Raw genomic sequence first — 17,620 nt, 5'->3', positions numbered from 1 at the left:
GACATAAAATTCAATGGAAGGAGCCAGGCCCAACGTGTACATACTACGAGGCCATTTAGAGAAAGTTAAAACTATAGGCCAAAGCAAACCAGGGTGTTATTCGTGAAGATAAGACACTGGTGAGGTACAAGTCTGGCCGCATCTCCTGGGTAGGTGGTGGATACAGGAGAGTGTTACTCTGTGTAAACTCTTACACTAATGATTTGTGCACTTTTCTGTGTGTACCTTATACTCCAATGTTTTCCCCCCTTGATTTATGGGTCATTAAAAAAATTCCCCATCTCCTCTCAATATTCAATCCAGCACATTGCTGATGGTTTTATAAAGCTCTTTATTACATACTGATAGACCTCACCGTTTTGGTTTTTTTTTTAATGTTTGAAGGATAAAATACCAACACATGGGGCACTCTAAACAGAGTCTATACCTAAGGACTGCATTTCAGGATATTCAAAAGAAACCGAAGATCACCTTGACAAGGTTTACTGTGCCACAGAATCCTCTTCAGGGGGAAGATGTCAATCTGGCAAGTGTTCAGAAGGCTTGCTTGCCTTCCCCCAATTCCCTTTCCTTACTGCACAGGGGTCCCCAAACCATCTTCTGACAAACTCTGGCTTTTTTCAAAGCCCTGTGCACGAAGTCTCATTTTCAACTTCACAAATAAAAATGAAAGTGAGATAAAAACTTTTTTTTTAAAAAAAAAGGTAGATTCCCACCACCAAATGCAACTCAGCTCTCCAGGAGGTTACGAGTGATTAGAAAACAAAAGGAAAGGAATGAAGACATCATGGAGAATCACTGAGAAGACAAAGGCAGCCAGAACTATCTTATTTATTATAAAGATACACCATGAAGAACAGACCTGACTGTATATTGGAGCCTGGAATGGTACATGCCAAAATGTACAGTACTATACATAAAAGTGCATTGTCACAACAGATTAACAAAACATTTCTTTTCTTCCAGAACTGTAAAAGCATCCCCACCCCCAAATTTCCACCTCAGAGCCAAGGGACTGTAACGGAGGCAGGACAGATTACAGGTGACGTGGGCAGCGGCAGCTCCAGAGACAGAGGGAGGGAGGACACAGGGACACTGCGGGCGGGAAAGGCACAGTCACGGCTACCAGCATAAAAACGAGACAATCGGACGATGGACAAGGATGCGAGACGGTACGATACTGAGCATCGAGGCACAGGATGGGACACAGAGAAGCAGGGAGAGCGTGGAGAGGTTTGCGCTCAAGTGGGCGGAAGGAATTGGGGCACGGGGGGCCGGGAGCAGGAGTGGAGGGGTGGACGGGGCGACAGTAAAGAGCAAGGCTAAAACTCCTCTAAAATAGAAAGGCACTTTCACATGTACATACTACAGATGTACATTGACACGATTAGGTAACAGTCACAAGCAGGAAGCTACCAGTACTGCAGTTGATCAAACCGACAGGAAAGGACAATACTGATTTAATTACGTGGACAGGAGTTACCCTTAAGTCCATAGGTAAAATTTAGCAGTCTCTCCTGTTACACAGCCACTTACTATACTTTTTAAACATCTATAATAACCATCACACTACACACTGAACTTGGATGAATGCTCTAAAGGGGGCATTCACGAATGCACGGTTTATATATTTTCTTTTACTAAACGGTTTCTAAGATAAGCATTATGGAACCCAGTACAATTATTTAAACATACAAAAGTCCCTATGTAATTTAAAGATACAGGTACCCATCTCGATTATACCACATAGACTATTTTTTAAAGAAAGTATACTAGGGTAAGTGAAAGCTTGATTTCCAGTTTGTTTTACTGCTCTGAATAAAGCGGTGCCAAAGTCACCCTGAACCAAGCCTGCCGCCCCAGCCCAGCTGGAGGGTTGGTTTGCAGCTCAGGAGACCGTCTGGAGTGGGAGCTCTACCGCACACATGGCTGAGCCTCTGCGTCTCAGCTGCTCGGGTGCTAGAGCCTAAGTGGGGGGCAACTCCGAGCAGGACTCCGTCCCAAGTGCTTTTCCTGCATTTATGGCATCTCACTACCGTGGTCAGGAAGAGAACAAATGTGATCCCAAATCTGAAGTCTTCTAAATTCTCAACAGGCCTATGGGCTCTTTACTTTTTTTTTTTTTTTAATTTTATTTAAATTCCAGTTGGTTAACATACAGTGTGGGCGCTTCAAATTTGAGAGGCTGCAATTATCACATTAAAGTTTCTTCGTTTTATAGACCGTGTGTCATTCCCAAATGCTGAGGAGACCACTATCCTTCCCACTCTTATCTTTTCCTTAAATTATAAGCCCATTTTGGGAAGGCAAGAGCACAAAGAAAACTCGATTGCTACGTGAGCTGCTCTCTCTATCCACTGAGAGCTGTTCGTCATTCCTGCAGTAGATTAAGTGGGAGCCTGCAGTAAATTACTCTATGGATGGCTCAAGGGGCACCAAAGTCAGACCGTTGTGTGAAAATGTGCAAAACTGTCGAACAATAGCATCGACCCTGAATGTGAATACAGAGCTCTGCAAAGGGCCACTGGACTGGTTCAAATAATTTACAGAACAAGCATCAGAAAATGTGTACCGAATACCTTTCTCTCCTAACAATCCTCTCCTAATATCCCTCACCCAAACCCAAAAGGTCAGCTTGTAAACCTACTTAGTGAGTTCTGTGGATGGGACACGAACAGAGTTACATCAGCTGTGTATATTCTTGTGTCAGTGGAGTCTGGTCATCTTTGTAGAACTATCATTTGCCCATCATCAAAATGACCCCTTTGCCAAACAGTGCATGAAGAATAATATGATCCTTGAACGTGGGGGCACAGCATCTCAAGGATTCTTCCTTTCCTCCCCATCCCTTGCATGCTTCCTCCTCCCCACCAGACGAGTGGCTGCAGAAAAGGCCATGCATCAGGTGAAGCCTTGCAGCCGCGGAAGCTTTTAATGAGCTTCCAGAGTGTCATTCTGGATCTTTGGCAAGGGGCCACCTTGCCTTCTCCCTGGAATCTGAAGACTTTTACTAAAACAAAGTAAGAATAGGTGAGTCCTTAATCACCGTGAGGTCATGTCCTTCCTTGGAATTGGAACAAATAAAAAAGATGAAAAAAAAAAAAAAAAAAGAAAGAAGGCCTCAAGGTGTCACAGGAGTATAGGGAGAAAAGAGAGAGATGGGTAAGGCAGTGGTGGGGAAGCATTAGAAGTTTCCTGTAGAAGGCACAGCCTCTGAGGCTCTGAGGGCCCAGAGCAGCTACCTAAGGGAGCAGAATCCTAATGCGGTGGTTGGAGAGGCAACCCTCATTTCAGAAGTGTAAACACTGAAAAGGGGACCCAGGACAGGCCTGCCAGGGAGAAACCTGGAGACATGAACTTGTAGGAGTAAGATTGAAGTTAAAACTTGTAGAAGATACCCATCTCCCCTAATTAATCCAACATGCCTTTGGCCTTTTGATACCCTCTGTTTACATCTTACTCTTACAACAGAGATGGGAAAACAGTTTTTAACAATCCCTTTTGTTTCGATTTCTAAAAGATTTAAAGTCTCCTCCTCCTCCATTACTTCCTTCCACCTTTATTCTCGGTTTCTGTCTCCCCATCTAGCAACAGAGAATTAGAAACCCAAGTGGACCCTGGGAGGAACTGGGAGATTAGTTAGCAAGGTTTCAATTTCCTAGGATTTGGGAAAGTTGTTTAGAAGGGTCAGTGGTACTCAGAGCTCAATCCTGGCTGAGTGTCCATGGTGTCTAACGTTGATGAAGGACCACTAAAGCTCAAGGGAAAAGGCAGAGGCTTGGACAAGATGCTGAGTCGGGCATTGTTTTCACAATGGGCAAAACGGTTGCTTCAGAAACCTCAAAGATTTAAAAGCTTACCATACCTGGATACTTGGGAAAAAAATTCTCTATTCAATCCATTAGTGAAATTGCGCCACTGGCTGGCAACCAGAAGTGTGACTTTGAAAGGTAACCCTATGTCATTAATTTAATCTCTCTTTGCATTACAACGATTAGACTGGCAAACTGGGGGAGAGATCCCAGGAATGATGTTCATGTTTTTAGTACAGAGCCTCATTCTTTCCTGCATGAGGCCTTCACCAGCGGGCTAACAGATTCCAGTCCATACTGTGCAACTCTCAGATGGGCAGGCAAATGGCTGCCAGTATGAAACCAAAGCTAGGAGGAAATCAATGGTGGTTGAGAGGGGTTAGTTCTGGGCCATCCATTTTTCTTAAAAAAAAAAAAAAAAAGTCTCTATCAGTAAGTTAGGTCAGAGCAGGTAACATGCTCGTAGGTTTACAGACGATATAAGCTGCTACTGGTGGGATTGGTGATTTGTACCTTAGTAAAAACAACTGAATTCAAAGCAACCTTTTTAAGACAGAGGGAAAACACAGGGAGAATGGTTCCTGTGCCAGGATGTCAGAGAAAGAGGGTATCTCACAGAGTTCCCCTGACTACCTGGGTTATGTTGAGACCACCTGAAAAGAAGAGAAGATGAAAAGAAAAGAGAAGAAGAGAAGAGAAGAGAAGAGAAGAGAAGAGAAGAGAAGAGAAGAAAAAATTATGGTTCCAGGGTACAAAAGTGCAAGGAAATCCTGGAGCCAGGTGACCCCCACCCCTTGGCCAGCTCGGCTCTTACTCCAGTACCACAGCCAGTCCTCAGTTGGCCCAAAGAGGCAAATGGGAGAGGAGAGCTGAGAAGTTGCCTTACGATCATCCAGCCTCTGTATTGGGTTTAAAGGAGCCGAGGTCATTGAGTCAGGAGAGAAGGCTGAGTGAACCAAGGCCCTGCGTGCTGCCCACGTTCTCCATTTCAGAGGAGAACACAGGGGCTTAGCGGGGCTAGAAGCATTTTCTAGGCCATTCATAACAGACCTTGGAAGGAATTTGTGGAGGAGTGTATGCAGGAAGTCTTTATAATTAGACTGTTCTAGTCCTTTGTGAACGCAGGGGACGGACCTGGGAGTCTTCGGGGGCCCGATCAGGCTTGTGGAAGGAGTCCCATCGATGGCTCTGGACAATCAGCTCTCTCTCCTTTTCTAGGTTCAGTTCAAGAAGTAACTGCAGAGGGTCTGACCCCCTCCTCTGAGCTTTTCACCCAGACCCAGGGAAACGACTCGTATGAAAGACGCAACCATGTGGTGGGGCGAGAGCCCACCTGGGGACGTCCCACCACGACAACGCCGAGGCCGCTGTCAGCTACCCAGCAGTGCCGATGCCACTTCTCAGCCATCCCCCCAGGAGCCACAGACCAGCGCTGGCTGGACTCCATGGCCTGGGACTCAGATTCTTGTGCCTTCAGATCCAGACATTTCGGACTCACCCAGGCAACACTAAACCTGAAGCGCCTAGTGATGCGGAGAGCAGAGTGGTGTGGCCTTCGTGGCAAATGGCGCAGCATTGGATTTTCAAGTAAATCTAAGTGTTTCTGTTGTCTTTAAGACGACATGAGAGATGTCCAGTTACTAAGAAAAAAGGAAAAAAATTACAAAATACAAATGCCCGTGTTAATTTAGCTAGTCTCCGACATTACATTCAAGAACATAGAAAAGCCAAAAATCTCCAGTTATAAGCACAAAACTAAGGAAAGTTATAGATCACTGACTTTTGTCACTGATCCGTTTTTTGTTTTTCATCACTGCCCCACACGACCTTGCTCATGTGGAGTTTACATTGTGCAGGACTTGTCTGCTGGACCTTGGGAAGGTGGGGCCGGGCCCACGGTAGGGTTTGTTTTTGGAAGAACGGCAGGCTTTGGCCGCAGGGCTGGGGGCTTCAGCTGCACGCCCATCCTGGGCGCCACCAGCGGCTTGAAAGTACTCATTGTGTCGCTGGAGGAGCTCGTGCTACGTCGAATCTGAGGCTCTGAGCTCCTGAAGGCAACGTTGTGCAAAGGGCTGAGAGATTCTGTGGAAGTGGCGGGGGTGGGCACGTTCTTCACTTGTTCCAAGGTATCCAGCACCACGTCGGGGGCATGCTTCGCTGTGCTCTGTCTCTCCAGTTCTCGGAGTTCATTCAAAGCAGTGTTCATCGTCTCTTCGATGTCCTGTTGACAAATCACCAGAAAGGCAGAACAGACTGATAAGTGCGTACTAATGTACAGAAGCCCGTACATGTCATCTCGAAGCAGACAAGCCAGCAAAAGTAATTGTGTTTTAACGTCACAGTCGGTAGAAGTGTGCGCCTACTGATGGCATCTCACATGCCAGGTCAGACTCTGCACGTTCAGGAGACCAAGACGCAACGGTGCCTCCAGGTGTCTATCAGCCATCTGCCATTCTAAGGTGCCAGGTAGCCTTCTGGTGATATCCACCTCATATGCTGACTTGTGATACAGAATCCTATTCCAGCTATGGTAAAAGATAGCTTCAATTTAGATACCGCTATGGTTTCTCAAGAGATACACGGGAATAAGACTGAAAAGCAGGCTTCTTTCATTTATTTAACAAATAATTTTGGCCACTTACTATGTACTTGGCTAACTCCTAGTGGTTCCTCAAAATTGAGCTTAAGCCTTCCCCTGATGCTCCTGTCCGGTGGTCTCACTGGAAGAGGTCCTGCCCTCAGGAGGGCATTCTGTGATATGGTGTGTGTGTTTCAATGTCACAATAATGGGGTGGCATTACTGGCATTTGGTGGGCAGGGGTCATGCATATTAGATATCTTGCAGTGTCTCTGATAGTTTCTGTGCAATGAATTGTCCTGTATCTTGTTTGTTGTTGTTTTTTTTTTTTTAATTTGAGAGAGACACCATGACAAGGGGAGAGGGGCAGAGGGAGAGAGAATCCTAGGCAGGCTCCACGCTCAGCACGGACCCCAATGTGGGCTCAATCCTACAACCCTAGGATTCTGACCTGAGTTGAAATTGAGTTGGACACTCAGCCAACTGAGCCACCCAGGCACCCCTTGTTCCACTTTTGAATATCCTTCAGACATTTATGTAGGTGAAAATCCTGTTTACGATAACCAGAGCACAGGTCCTAACTGTCTCTTATATCAATATGCATTTTTAAAAATATTTATGTATTTTGAGAGAGAAAGAGTGCAAGCTAGGGAGAGAGAGAGAAACCCAAGCAGGCTCTACGTTGTCAGCACAGAGCCCAATGGAAGGCTCAATCCCACGAACTGTGAGATCATGACCTGAGCCAAAATCAAGAGTCAGATGTGAACACACTGAGCCTCCCAGGTGCACCCATCAAAACGCATTTTTAATTGTATTTATGGTGATTATATACATAGATGAAAGCATCTTACTACACTGTCTTCTAGTGTAGTCAAGCATGAACTGAAATACACTTAATTGTTTTAATATTTATTTCCTTGTATTTTTTCTCTATGTTATATTTAGAGCATCATAGGTTTTTTTCAAATTAGGTATATCATCTATCAATTTACTTCAGATGATAAAGGGGGAATTATAAAATATATGTTTCAAAAAAGTAGAGCATATTCCATCGATGGATGAATACATAAGCAAAACATGGTATATATATCAGTTGAATATTATTCAGCCTTAAAGAGGATGGGAATCTTGCCACACGCTACAATATGGATGAACTTTGAGGACATTATGTTAAATGAAATAAGAGGCCAGTCACAAGAAGACAAATGAGGTATGATTCATTTATATGAAGAAGTCCCACATTCACAGCCGCAGAAAGTAGAATGGTCATAGGCAGGGACTGAGTGTGAGGAGAAAAGGGGAAGTTGTTCCTCAGTGGGTATAGGTTTCCAGTTTTCTAAGATGAAAAAGTTCTGGAGATTTGTTTCATAAAATGTGAATACAGTTTACTGAACTCTACAGTTAAAAATGGTTAAGATGGACAATTTCTCATTATGAGTTTTTTCATACAGCGTTGTGTGAGCCAGACAGGCGGGCTGAAGTAGCACTGCCCTGGTCTAACATGTCTCTCCTCTTCCAGGGCTGCTTTGTTAAAAATTTTTTTTAATGTTTTATTTATTTTTGAAAGAGAGAGAAAGAGAGAGCTAGCACATGCGTGCATGCAAGCAATTGAGGGAGGAACAGAGAGGAGATGCAGAATCCAAAGCAGGCTCCAGGCTCTGAGCTGTCAACACAAAGACCGACATGGGACTCGAACTCACAAACCGGGAGATCGTGACCTGAGCTGAAGTCAGCAGCTCAACGGACTGAGTCACCCAGGCGCCCCTCCCAGGGCTTCTGTCGCTCACCTGGAGCCTAACCCTTATGGCGCTGCATAATGGTAACTGATTTCCATACCTGTCTCCCTCCCAGGCTTGTTGGCACCTTCAGAAAGCAGCTGGTTATTGATTTAACGTTGCTCGTATAAAGCCTAGCATAGGACCTGACACACAGTAAGTGCTCAATAAAGGTTTGCTAAATAGATATGATGACCACATATGGATATTGTTGTTTTTAAATAAGCCCCACCAGGGACTCCGCTGATTTGTTTAAGAAGAAAATCTGCATGTTTTCGGTATGAACACCATGATGGCGGGCTTACTTATCCTCACGGGAAAATCTGAAGATGAGATGGAAAGAGAAATAAAGGACACAGCTGGAGGCCATTTTGTGAGGATGACATCACTTTCCAAGTGATTGTTTTCATATGTGATTTCTATTTGAGGCTGAACATATGGATTTTTTTTTTTTTTTTTTTTTGACACAAGTATTTGCCCCAGAGAGATGGTGCAGAGCCTGGTTTATCTGTTGAGTTTTGTTTTGATGATTTACAATGAAAGGATTTCCTGGTTCTAGAAGCAAAAGGGTTAAACAGACCTTGTTATGCCTTCCCATCCCCAAGCACCTAATTCCCTGTCTCTCTAACCTACATCCTGTTTCACCTGTTTATTATAAGCAGTGATGTTATGGATTTCTCAAATCGTTAAATTCAGCTGTAATCAAATATCACTGGTTCTGTATAGGTCTCAATGGACCCTGTATGGTACTTCAAACAGAGAAAAACCAAAAGGTCAAGTCTTTTTGATTTTTACTGAGAAACTGTTGTACATTTAAAATTGGTTTAATTTTTAAAAAAACACATTAAACTCCTCACAATCTAATTTACATCCAAAATTTTCTTTAGTTAGGACAGTGAAAATAGCTTGGAAATTTGTCACATCAGTACCCAGGTCTCCTTGGGTACTCTTGATTTAAAAAAATCCATTTTTAATACTTCCCCATGTTTGTTACATTTTTTGTCTCATTCACTCTCTTTTTTGATTAATTTAGTTTGTCTTTAAGCTTCAGAAAGCTGGAAGATACTTTAGATTAAAATGGCAAATCCTGAATCTATTCACCTGTTTTGTCATTAGTGATAACCATATTTTCTGATGGCCTGTGCTGGAGAAAAAAAGCACTAGAGGAAAAATGGCAGAATGATGGAAATCCATTAATTTTGTTTTACCCTCACTTTGTCAATTCTAATAATGAAAAAACCCTACAAAGTCCTCGGTACTAACTGTTGAAAAGTCAAGAGTGACTCAGGATTGAGACGTGCTGTTCTTCAAACAGCTAACCATTATTTCCCCTGTTATTTATTGACGAATCCATCGTTTCTCTTAAGTTGGAAGGGTCATGTTTATCATACACTAACATTTATCTGTTTCTGGGCTCTCCATTCTTTTTATCAATTTGTCTATCTTATTCTCTTTGGCATGCATTCAGGATCTGGTAGGGCTGGTCCTTCTTCATTATTATTCTTTTTCAGACTTTTCTGACGCCCTGGCCCTACATTTCTGCCATGTTTCTCTTTAAATCAATATGAACCTAATCACTTGGGTCCTTCTAGTAACCAATGGTTCTTCTACAGACACCCTGAGACAGGCTTTAAAGAAGGAGCTCACTTCTTTGGTTTTCTTTAGCTGTTCTCTACAAAACACCATGGCTACAAAAAGTACATCCTGCATACCTCCTTTATCACACCCCAGGTACACAGCATGCGCCACTCCATTAAATCCATCCTACCTGAGCGATCGTCTCTGGGTCCAATGGCTTATGGTCATTGAAGCCTGTGTATTGCCCTGATGACGTGGACCTTCTAATAGGAGGACTGTCGATCTTCTTGAGGGAGTCATGTCGGCTGATATTGGTCAGGCTCCCATGGCCTGGTCGGCGTCTCCTCTCAGGACTGTCATTGTTGAGGCCACGGTTCTGCAGCAGGCCCCGGGGGTGACTGCCCAAGTTTGGGGACCCCAGGTCAATAGAGGAGTTGGAAAGAGCATGTGGGGGGTGGAGGGGACAATGGCCATCACTGGTCCTGCCAGGACGCCTTAGTGGAGGGGGTGGCTCTCCTCTTTTTCTTTGTCTAGACACAAACAAAAAGAGAGAGAAAATAGGAGAGCTTATCACACTGGATGATACTGCGAAGCCGCTGGTTCTTTGGCTCTTCAAAGCCCTTGGGAAAGTGGAGGTTCAGCAGTTTGATGATCAGATTCCACCTACCTGGCTAAATAGCCATCAGAGTGACGGTCTGTTGGGGAGCTCATGTCCTTGGATGAAGACTTGTCTTCAGTGACTGGCCCACTGCTGGCCTCGCTGTCAGCTTTTTGGCTCAGAGTGTCTGAAAACGTATCATCCCTGAAACAATGAGAATCAGGAGTGAGGGTCTTTGGGTAGATGAATGGGAACAAAAACATAAGGGATGGCATTTCCCTATTATAAGTCTTTCTCTCTTACCAACATGACTTTTTCATCATAAAAATAATATAATTTCATTGGTAAACTGTAAGATTCAGATATACAAAAAATAGCAGTATCACAATCACCCATAATAGGACATAATGAGCAGACACAACTACTGCTAGAATTTTAGAAAATATCCTTCTGTACTTTTTATCTATGCCTGGATACACATCTATGATGTCTGCATATATATGTATGGTATTTATACCACAGTTACTTATATGTTTATGTGACTTAGATACAGATCACTGCATGTCTGTACAGAGTGCACTTAATATTTCTTGGATTCCGAGATACACATTTTAACATTTCTAAAATTAGGCTGAATGATTTAATCACAATATGCATTGCATGTAGTATATTTCTCTTTCCCTTGAAAAACTGCTCTTAAATTGCTGCACTGGGAAATATACTCACGAAACAGAGATTATACTGTACATATAGTTTTGCAACCTGTTTCTTTCACTTAATAGGTTATGAGCGTCTTCTCATCTCTTTAAATATTTTTAAATTATAGCAATATTAAGGTGTGCCTGGGTGACTCAGTCAGTTAAGCGTCTGACTCTTGATTTTGGCTCAGGTCATGATGTCGTGGTTCGTGAGTTCAAGCCTTGCATTAGGCTCTGTGCAGAGCCTGCTTGCAATTCTCTCTCTCTCTCTTTTCCGCCCCCCTCCAAATAAATGAATAAACTTAAAAATAATTATAGCAGGGGTGCCAAGGTGGCTCAGTTGGTCAGCTCAGGTCATGACTTCATGGTTCCCAAGATCAAGCCTCATGTCAGACTCTGTGCTGACAGCCTGAAGCCTGCTTGGGGTTCATTCTCCCTCTCTCTTCTCCACTTGCACTCTTTCTCCTTCAAAATAAATAAACAAACATTAAAAAATTACAGCAATATTAAAAAAAGAAGAAGAAGAAGAAGGCTGGAGATAATTCTCTTTAGACTTTAGGTCAGTATCTTCCCTCTGGGGAATCTGAATTAAAGCAGTGGTGAGACAGCAAGAGACAAGTGCCTCTGGTTTTGGAACCAGCAGTGTTACTACAGCTCTTAAAGCTATTCTCTGCAAGGATGATCCTTCTAAGAGGCTGAAAGCTCCCAAATGCATCTCTCCCTAGCCCTTGCTCCAGATCACCTGGCGGTGTTTGCGAAATGATAACCTGCCGGCCCCAAAGTACCGTTCGCAAAGACCCAATATCAAGGCGAAGAACTGTGCCCGGCTCAGAGGTCTGGGCTCTGCGATTCCTTCTGCTCTGTTCCCGAAAGACCAAGGTCAGTTTGAGGACAGTGGCTGGAATCTTCTGATGGGGGCGCTGGGCGGTGGGAGCCGGCACTACTCACATATCCTGCACCACTATGTACTGATGAGGCACGAGCCCATCAACGCCGTTGTGCCTTCCTTCCCACCAGTCGTCAGACGCGCGGTGATACAGCAGCAGGGAGGCACCCTTCTTGAAGGACAGCTCTCTGGCAGATCGCCCAACGTAGTCAAACTTGGCTATCGCCTCTATTGGCTCACATTCTACAAAGAACACACCAGAAAACGATGAGGGCCCAGAACTGTTAGGAAAGCATGAAACACTATGTCAAAGTTCCATATGAGGCCTTGGCAATAAACAAGGCCATTTCACTATCCAGACTGAACACGGTAATGAGCAAATTCATCAATGCAGCACAAAATAAGGCTGTTAAAAGGGATACAGAAAAACATTCTCTTGCTGTTGTCAGTTTTTCAGGCAAAGAAAAACTGAACATTGGATCTTAATTTCCACAGCCTCTTACCAGAGATATAACAACAGTCTAATAAAAATGATTTTAAGCTTTGCGACATGATCTATGAGATCTCTCCTTGGGCTGTAATATCCTCTACGATATCTCCAGTAGTATTTTGACAATGATGGAGCTCCCTTGTAACATGGTAATAACCATGGATGACACGGAAAACTCAGTGTCCCAGAACATGAGCGAGTTTATGCTTTATTTGCTTATTCAAAGAAAAATGAAGTTTATAAAAATCAGCACATTACATCTTATTTGAGTACATTTAGTTTCTTCCTGTACTTTTCTGGCATTATCACATCTTCCAAACCACCACCAATAGTAAAATAACTTTGTTTTCTCTACCATCAGTAACAAATTCTAGTTATCTTTGAAGCAAGCATAACTTAGACTGTCCTGTACCCAAATTAAGGGACCAGATTCAAATATTATACTATCCAGAGATCGAAAAAAAAATTTTTTTTATTTTTTATTATTAAAAAATTTTTTTTACATTTATTTATTTTTGAGAGACAGAGAGAGGCAGAGCACAAGTGGGAGAGTGGCACAAAGAGAGGGAGACATAGAATCCGAAGCAGACTCCAGGCTATGAGCTGTCAGCACAGAGCCCAACGCAGGGTTCAAACCCGTGAACCTTGAGATCATGACCTGAGCTGAAGTCGGACGCTTTAACCGACTAAGCCACCCAGGCATCCCCCAAAAACAATTTTTTTAAAGGTTTATCTATTTTGAGAGAAACAGAGACAATGCAAGTTGGGGAGGGGCAGAGAGAGAGGGAGACAGAGAATCCCAAACAGGCTTCATACTATTAGCACTGAGCCTGACATGGGACTCGAACTCATAAAACTGGGAGCTCATAATCTGAGCTGAAACCAAGAGTCGCTTAACTGACTGAGCTACTCAGGTGCCTCAATTACTCAGAGATCAAAAGATATTCAAGGGAATTATGGTGAGTGGGAAAAAAAAATCTCAAAAGGTTATATACTATATGATGCCATTTATACAGCATGTTTGAAATGACATAATAATCAAGATGCAGACTGGTCGTTGACAGAGGCTGGGAAGGAACGGCCATGGCTATAAAAGGGGAGCGCACAGACGAGTGCATGAAGAACTGGTGCAACATGATAATGGCAGATGGGCTGTGTCAATGTCAATTTCCTGGCTGCAGTATTATGCTGCAGTTATGTAAGATTTTGCCATGGAGGGAAGCTGGGAGGAGGGTACCTGGGGTCGTTCTGTAATATTTCTCACAATTAGATGTGAACCCACAATAATCTAAAAATAAAAAATTTTAAAAAAGTTATTGAGGTGCCTGGGTGGCTCAGTCAGTTAAGCGTCCGACCTCAGCTCAGGTCACGATCTCATGGTTTGTGGTTTCGAGCCCCGCGTCGGGCTCTGTGCTGACAGCTAGCTCAGAGCCTGGAGCCTGCTTCGAGTTCTGTGTCTCCCTCTCTCTCTCACCCTCCTCTGCTCACGCTGTCTCTCTCTCTCTTTCTCTCTCTCTCAGAAATAAATAAAACATTAAAAAAATAAATAAATAAAAGTTATTGAATTCTGGGCCTGGAATGGGAATTTCAGCCCTGATCTAATTCTGATCACAAAAGTTGAAGATAATTAAGAGGACAAACTAAATAAAACAATTACAAGAGATGTCTTCCGTCAGCTTTTGCAAAAAGCCCTTCAGTTCTGGGCTGTTTGACCTTTCCTCCTGTCTTCCCCATTCCCCGCTGTCTTTATTCCTGCTATCAACATCAGAGAAGGAAGTTTCTTTTTTTTTTTTTTTTTAATATTTTTATTTATTTCTAGGAGAGAGAGAGAGAGACAGCGTGAGCAGGGGAGGGTTAGAGAGAGTGTGTTTCATATTCTGAAAGAGGCTCCAGGCTCTGAGCTGGCAGTCAGCACAGAGCCCGACGCGGGGCTCGAACCCACGAACCACGAGATCATGACCTAAGCGAAAGTCGGACGCTTAACCGACTAAGCCACCCAGGCGCCCCAGGAAGTTTCTAATCAATAATACACAGAAAGGACCAACATAAGGCTAAATGTTTAGAGATCTGTATAAGCAACGAGCAATATGTCATTTACTATAAACTGAGCACGTGTTACTTTCGAAATACTCGAGAATATATGTACACATAATAGATTGAAACCTGTTCATCTGTCAAATACTTTCTCAGGAAACTGTCTTCTGTTTTGCTTGGTAATGAACCTTCCCACTTAAAACAGTTAATTTTTCCCCAAAGATTCCTAAAGTATCTTTACTCTCTTGCATGGAATAACTGCATAAGAAATCCTGGGGTAGTCAACTAAGCTTCTTTCTCACCTAATAAGTTCAAACATTCTCTGGGCCACATAAGGCACAAACATAAAAATCAAAAAACACATTGAAAAAGCTTAGGGTTTACCTTCTATGAAACAGCCTGACAAAGTTTAGCTGTACATTTAAAATAAAGACAAAAATCGCCCCATCTTTTTGCTAATGGTTAATGTTTAAAGGGAATAATATTTCATATGTCAGAATCACAGTGCTATGAATGCATGTAATATACTTCTCAGCAAAGTAGGTGTAAAAATAATTTTAAAACAACAGTTTAAGTCCTTTAACAACTGACTATAATTTTTTTTTAATTGTTTAATGTTTTTTATTTATTTCTAGGAGAGAGAGAGAGAGAGAGACAGCATGAGCAGGGGAGGGTCAGAGAGAGAGGGAGTCACAGACTCTGAAAGAGGCTCCAGGCTCTGAGCTGGCAGTCAGCACAGAGCCCGACGCGGGGCTCGAACCCACGAACTGTGAGATCATGACCTGAGTGAAAGCTGGACGCTTAACCGACTAAGCCACCCGGGCGCCCCACAACTGACTATAACTTTTAGATCGTATGTTAGCATGCTGGTATTCTCTCCTAAAATTATTTAAAAAATGTTTTTTTAATGTTTATTTATTTAGGAGAGGCAGAGATAGACAGAGTGTGAGCAAGGGAGGAGCAGAGACGGAGGGAGACAGAATCCGACGGAGGCTCTAGGCTCCGAGCTGTCAAAAGAGCCTGATGCAGGGCTCGAACCCACAGACTGTGATCAAGACCTAAGCTGAAGTTGGCGCTTAACTGACTGAGCCACCCAGGTGCCCCTATATTATTAAAACAATATGAATAGCAGCTTTATTAAATATCTACAAACCTGCTTCACAGAGAAGGGACTATATATTCAAAGAGACTGACTTTATAGTTTGTTCTAAAACTGCAGATAAAGAATAAGTCAGAGATGACAGATGCCAATTTTTTAACCCCCAGCTCTCCTTTAGGAACAGAAATAAACATGTGCATGGTGCAGGGGACATGAATAAACATATCCATGAAGGAAAGAAGACATGCCCATTTGTTAAAAAGAACTTTATGATATGTAGTTCTCAAATTCCTATGTAAACATGCCCCTGTAATTTGAATTTCATTTTACTGGAAAAAAAAAAAATACCAGCCCATAACATAGTGTACAGTTTATGTACCTGTCAGAGGGAAATGGAGAAAGAGCCATTAATGTTCTTTAGACATTAATTAGATATTAATTAGACATTCAGTCATCCACTGTCAATGCTGGCCAAGGTCTACTTTAGATTATTTAACAGATACATATGTATTTTATCATAATTTCATAATCATGCACTTAATGCTTGTCATCTCTTTTTATTTCTTGAAATAACTAGCAACAGGATTATCAGACTCTGTTTATTTAATTCAAATGTGGAGAGATTATGAAAGAATGACCAGATGAATCAGAAATACATTTTTATTGGTAATTCCGTATCCATTAGTAATTCTGAGCAATTTGATTATTTTGACTCTTTCTACTCCTCTGGGAGTCATTCCACAGTCAATGTCAATCAGTCAGCTACGTATACACCTCTTAGTCTACTTCTTGCAGAGCAAATCGATCTCAGGGCATGGCGGTGCACTGGATCCTTTCACAGAGAGCCACACAGTCCTCTAAGGCCCTGCAGAGACCCGGAAGAATGCTGCTGCTATTGGTAACAGTAAGAGTGAACATGGTAACTTCATTTTCTTGAATGGCTATTATAACCAGGCAAAGGGCGTAAAACTCAGTACAAATGATTTTTCTGACTGCCCAGTACTGTCAAGTCTTAGATTTCCATTTCTTGTCATTTTTTTAAAATGTTTTATTTATTTCTGAGAGAGAGAGCGTGAGCAGGGGAGGGTCAGAGACAGAGAGAGACACAGAATCTGAAACAGGCTCCAGGCTCTGAGTTAGCTATCAGCACAGAGCCTGACGCGGGGCTCAAACCCACGAACCGTGAGACCATGACCTGAGCTGAAGTCAGACACTTAACTGACTGAACCACCCAGGCGCCCCTTTTCTTGTCATTTTATACAAGATGCTAGTACATCACATTTTCTCTAGGGGACCTGCTGTCTCTGACACTTTCCCTTCTACCTCTGTTACCCACTGCCTTTGCAGGTGCTGGTTTTGTTCAATGATAGCCTCTCTTTCAGGAACAAAGCTATCCTTCTCTAGCGATATCATGATGGACAAAAGAAAATACAATACCCAGAGGATAAAAAAAATAATCAATACTCTAGTTAATTTAGTTACGGAACTTTACAGGTTGGCTTGTGGGCAAGGATAGCTGTCCTCTGTACGCAATGGTTTCCTTTCCAGCAAAATCAGGTATACATGGTTAAAACATTATCGAAAACACAGAGCCCCCGGTGAAGTTTTTCTTTTGTAGTCAAGAGGTAAGAACAACTAACAGATGGCATGGTGAGGAGGCTGATGTTTAGGAAGAGAGGTGGCTGGGGCTGTCTTAGCTTTTCCTGCCACTAGGAAAAAATCTGAAGGAGACAGAGAAGTCATCAGTGAGAAAGGAATAAATCACATGGAGAAACAAAGAAACTCAAGTAAAAGGAAGGGATGGTGGCAAGGATATGGCTCAGAGACTTTCAAAAGCAACATCACAGAAGTAGAAGCTCTTGTTGTAAAGAATTTCTTCTAAATGAAGTTCTGAAAATGTCCATTCATCTTACTTTTCAAAACACACATTTTTTTAAAAATCAGAGAGTAGACATGAGACATCCTGATTACCCTTTTGTTGCAATTAATGAAAAATCTTGGATTAAATAAAATCTTTGTAATTGCATTAATAAGCTACCACCACAGTAGGGAATATCAAAGACAAAACACTC

General features: G+C 42.7%; 1 protein-coding gene across 1 annotated transcript in view; it reads right to left on the bottom strand.

Annotated features, from left to right (window-relative positions):
• Nucleotides 1-694: 694 nt before the first annotated feature.
• SRGAP1 (SLIT-ROBO Rho GTPase activating protein 1) overlaps nucleotides 695-17,620 on the bottom strand; it is a 286,653-nt gene continuing 269,727 nt past the window's right edge. Inside the window, exons 19-22 of the mRNA XM_039234288.1 lie at nucleotides 11,988-12,168; nucleotides 10,411-10,545; nucleotides 9,934-10,273; nucleotides 695-6,033 (exon numbers count right to left, since the gene is read on the bottom strand). Of these exons, the coding sequence (XP_039090219.1) occupies nucleotides 5,656-6,033; nucleotides 9,934-10,273; nucleotides 10,411-10,545; nucleotides 11,988-12,168 (1,034 nt within the window). The 3' untranslated portion in view covers nucleotides 695-5,655. The remainder of the gene's footprint in view (nucleotides 6,034-9,933; nucleotides 10,274-10,410; nucleotides 10,546-11,987; nucleotides 12,169-17,620) is intronic.

The sequence above is a fragment of the Hyaena hyaena genome, unplaced genomic scaffold (genome assembly GCF_003009895.1).
Source record: "Hyaena hyaena isolate Hyena2069 unplaced genomic scaffold, ASM300989v1 scaffold_87, whole genome shotgun sequence".
NCBI classification, from domain to species: Eukaryota; Metazoa; Chordata; class Mammalia; order Carnivora; family Hyaenidae; genus Hyaena; species Hyaena hyaena.
The sequence above is the reverse complement of the archived record's forward strand: the minus strand, read 5'-3'. Positions and strand labels throughout refer to the sequence as shown.